The 3554-nt window shown below is 42.9% G+C and overlaps 1 protein-coding gene across 4 annotated transcripts in view; it reads right to left on the reverse strand.

Annotated features, from left to right (window-relative positions):
• The window catches only part of FLNB (filamin B), a 137174-nt gene that overhangs the window by 19589 nt on the left and 114031 nt on the right, over positions 1 to 3554 (reverse strand). For all 4 annotated transcript variants that reach the window (XM_019504971.1, XM_019504970.1, XM_019504969.1 and 1 more), the window contains one exon: positions 2179 to 2301. In XM_019504971.1, coding sequence (XP_019360516.1) covers positions 2179 to 2301 — 123 coding nt within the window. The remainder of the gene's footprint in view (positions 1 to 2178; positions 2302 to 3554) is intronic.

A 3554-nucleotide genomic window follows, 5' to 3' on the forward strand; every position in this document is an offset into this window, starting at 1 on the left:
CCATGCGCGTGATCAGAGGTCAGGAAAACAGACCTTACGATGACAGGCTGAGAGCTATGGGGCTCTTTAGCCTGGAAAAGCGCAGGCTCAGGGGTGATCTGATGGCCACCTATAAGTTTATCAGGGGTGACCACCAGGACCTGGGGGAACGTTTGTTCACCAGAACGCCCCAAGGGACGACAAGGTCGAACGGTTATAAACTACTGCAAGACTGTTTCAGGCTGGACATAAGGAAGAATTTCTTTACTGTCCGAGCCCCTGAGGAACAGCCTGCCATCGGAGGTGGTTCAAGCACCTACACTGAACACCTTCAAGAGCAAATTGGATGCTTATCTTGCTGGGATCCTATGACCCCAGCTGACTTCCTGCCCTTTGGGCAGGGGGCTGGACTCCATCTTCCGAGGTCCCTTCCAGCCCTAATGTCTACGAAATCTATGAACCCCAAGTGATCCTAGTCTCCCTGCCAGGGGTGCAGAATGCACTGCTTCCATCATTGTTGGCTTACTGGTATAGGAAATACTAAAACTGAATTTTCACATCTGATGTCCTGCCTGACAGCCTAGACCTAGAGCAGAAAGTTATCTGTGGCCTTGCTTGTTCAGCAGAACAAAAACACTTGCTCTAGGAAAAAAAAAAGTGGGGAATAAGGCATTACGAATTCTGCTCACACTTGTAGACAGCTCTTTAAAAATGGCTGATCAGGACAGATGATTCTTGAAGAGTTACATTTACACGGCTTCTATGGTTTTAACCAGCCAGTCATTTAACAGCATCTAAACAGTTATTTTTTCAGGGCAAAGGGAGAAACAAGAAATTATTTTTCAATTGCTACTGCACTGCAAAAGCCATGCATGATTAATCAAAGCATATAAGAGTCAAAGCAGCATTTTGCAGTATTAATTTTATCAAACCAAGCAACCAATATTGTTGGAACAAGTTTAGAACATTGTTTAAGCCATCTAAAATAATGCATTAGTTCACCATAAGAAGAGTTATTTCTTACTTTCAGAATTTAAGAAAACAGTGTTGATACACTTTAAAAACAGGGCTGTGTTATGATTAATCATTAATGGCCTTGCAGTCCTTTTCTTGATTAGAGTGAAATCTGTTTGCGCAGTTAGCTTTTACTAAAATCTCTGGAAGTATCCTACATTAAGCTTCTGCTTATTGACATTTTCTTTTTAACATGGCAACTGTTAAACGAATTTATGCAAGGCAGTTAAAAAATGAGCACATTGCCAACCTCTGACTCCACATGCTCAGTGCTAAAACACACCCTCCATCCTTACAGAACCTGCATTGTGCAAATCAAGCTGCTCTGGACCCGAAAGACAAACTGATGAGCAAATACAGCTCCTGACACCAATTGGTTCATCCATGACAACAGGACACCAAGGTCTTCTCAATTGAGTCTGATGATTATTCTTCAGCTCAGCAGACATAAGAGTGGAATTTGAGTGGTAACAGAAGTGAGAAAGTTTCTCCAGAGATATAGCCAATTGGAACCAAGCAACTAAGAAAAAGCAATAAGGAAATAAAGTGGGAAGGGGGGAGGAAAAAGAAAAAATATGAAAGGAGTTAAGGAAGTCAGAATACAGCGGTTTTAAAAGGTGTTTGTAGAAGAAGTGGTAAATTTAAGTAGACACACAGTACTGCTACAGTAACCAAGCCCAACCTTTAAAACATCTAACCTTGTTAGTATAAAATGAGTATTTAAAAGCCATCTGCTCAACAAGGAACCTCACTGACCATTTTCCCATACCACCTTTTTGCAAATACCAAGGAAGTGATAAAAAGGATGCAGACTGGTCATACCTAGTCAGTTTTGACAGTCTACACTACCCTCACATTTGCTAGTGGGTAAAGCAAGAACTCAAATTTGTACAGAGCTGCCACCCAGCTCACTGCACATTGTGCTTGATTTTACCTATGAAACTGCTTATTTCTTCATTTGGACAACATTAACAATATTACTTTTTCATACCTGTAATGTGTTTCAGTTGCATCATTAAGATAAGTTGTTTTCACCCCTAGCAGCATGTCCAATAAGTCAACATTTGAGATTAATTTCTTCCCACTACATTATACCTACTGAGCTTGGACAAAGTGAAGCCCTAACCACAGAAGATGAGAAAGCCTACACTTAAGTAGGCTCAAATAATGAGTGACCCAGTTTACCTGGTATTTTTAAGTTAAGATCACATATGCTTCCAACAGTTGCTACAGAGGGAGCCTGCCTTGTACGTGTGATACTCTCCTTCACTCTTCCTTCACCACTTATTTTCACAGTAAATGGACTACCTGTAAGAAGCACAGCAAGTAATTTCTTCTTGGGTAAATATTTGACAGATTGTGAACTTAAGGGTAGGATTGAAACAAAAGTTTCCTTATACTTTTAGCTAGTATAATATATTTGACATTCAGGAGACATTTAGCTGATAGGTAGCCAAAGTAAACATGATAAATCCATATAACCTGCATTGCTAAGTTTTGGCCCTTTACTCCTTGTATTGAACAGTAAAGCATCTAAAAAGGGTTCAATTTTCCATATTGGTACCACTTGCTAAAAACCCCATATAGTATTGAAGATGTAACAAAATTAATGGTAATGCCTTTTGGATGCTCTCCAAGAAGGACCACCCCAGTTTTTTTCAGGGACAGAGGGGGAAAAAAGTGCATGCATGCATGCAAAACCTAGTCTTAGGGAGGAAGCCACTACTCACACTTATTCAAGTTTCTTTCATCAAGTCCCCCCAGCTCTGAAGCAGTCTGCAGAAGACAGACTAGCCTCTTAACTAAGCAGTCTCAAAGTACTGGCTCCATCAGGATTAAAATGTTACTAGTACGCAGCTCAAAGGAATTTAGTCCAGGGGAGTGAAGTCCCAAGCATGTTTTCCCTTTATTTTGCTACCATTAGGCTTGAGGAAGAGTCTTGTACATACTGGCCATGTCCTAGCTGAAGCAGGAATTCGGGCCCAAGTCAAGCCAGGACCCACATATTAGTTACGCTCACCCCCTATATTCTCAGCCAAGATTTTATCCCTTTATAGTTTCATAGTTGTAGGGTCAGAAGGGACCTGAGCAGATCATCAAGTCCGACCCCCTGCCATGGCAGGAAAGAGTACTGGGGTCAAACATCCCCAGCAAGGTGATTGTCTATCTTTGTCTTAAAGACCCCCAGGGTAGGAGCCAGCACCACTTCGCTTGGAAGTTGGTTCCAGATCCTAGCCGCCCTGACAGAGTAGCAGTGCCTCCTGATGTCTAATCTGAATCTACCCTCTGCTAGCATGTGACCGTTATTTCTAGTCACTCCTGGTAGTGCTCGGGGGAGCAGGGACTCCCCCAATTCCTACTGGTCCCCTGACTAGTTTGTAACAGGCCATTAGATCCCCCCCTCAGCTTTCTCTTGTGGAGGCTGAACAGGTTCAGGTCCCGTAGTCTCTCCCTGTAGGGCCGTCCTGCTGCCCCCTGATCATGCAAGTGGCCCTCCTCTGGACCCTCTCCATGTTGTCCACATCCCTCCTGAAGTGCGGCACCCAGAACTGGACGCAGCA

This window comes from Gavialis gangeticus, unplaced genomic scaffold (assembly GCF_001723915.1).
Source record: "Gavialis gangeticus isolate Ggan-Ray unplaced genomic scaffold, GavGan_comp1, whole genome shotgun sequence".
Taxonomy (NCBI): Eukaryota; Metazoa; Chordata; order Crocodylia; family Gavialidae; genus Gavialis; species Gavialis gangeticus.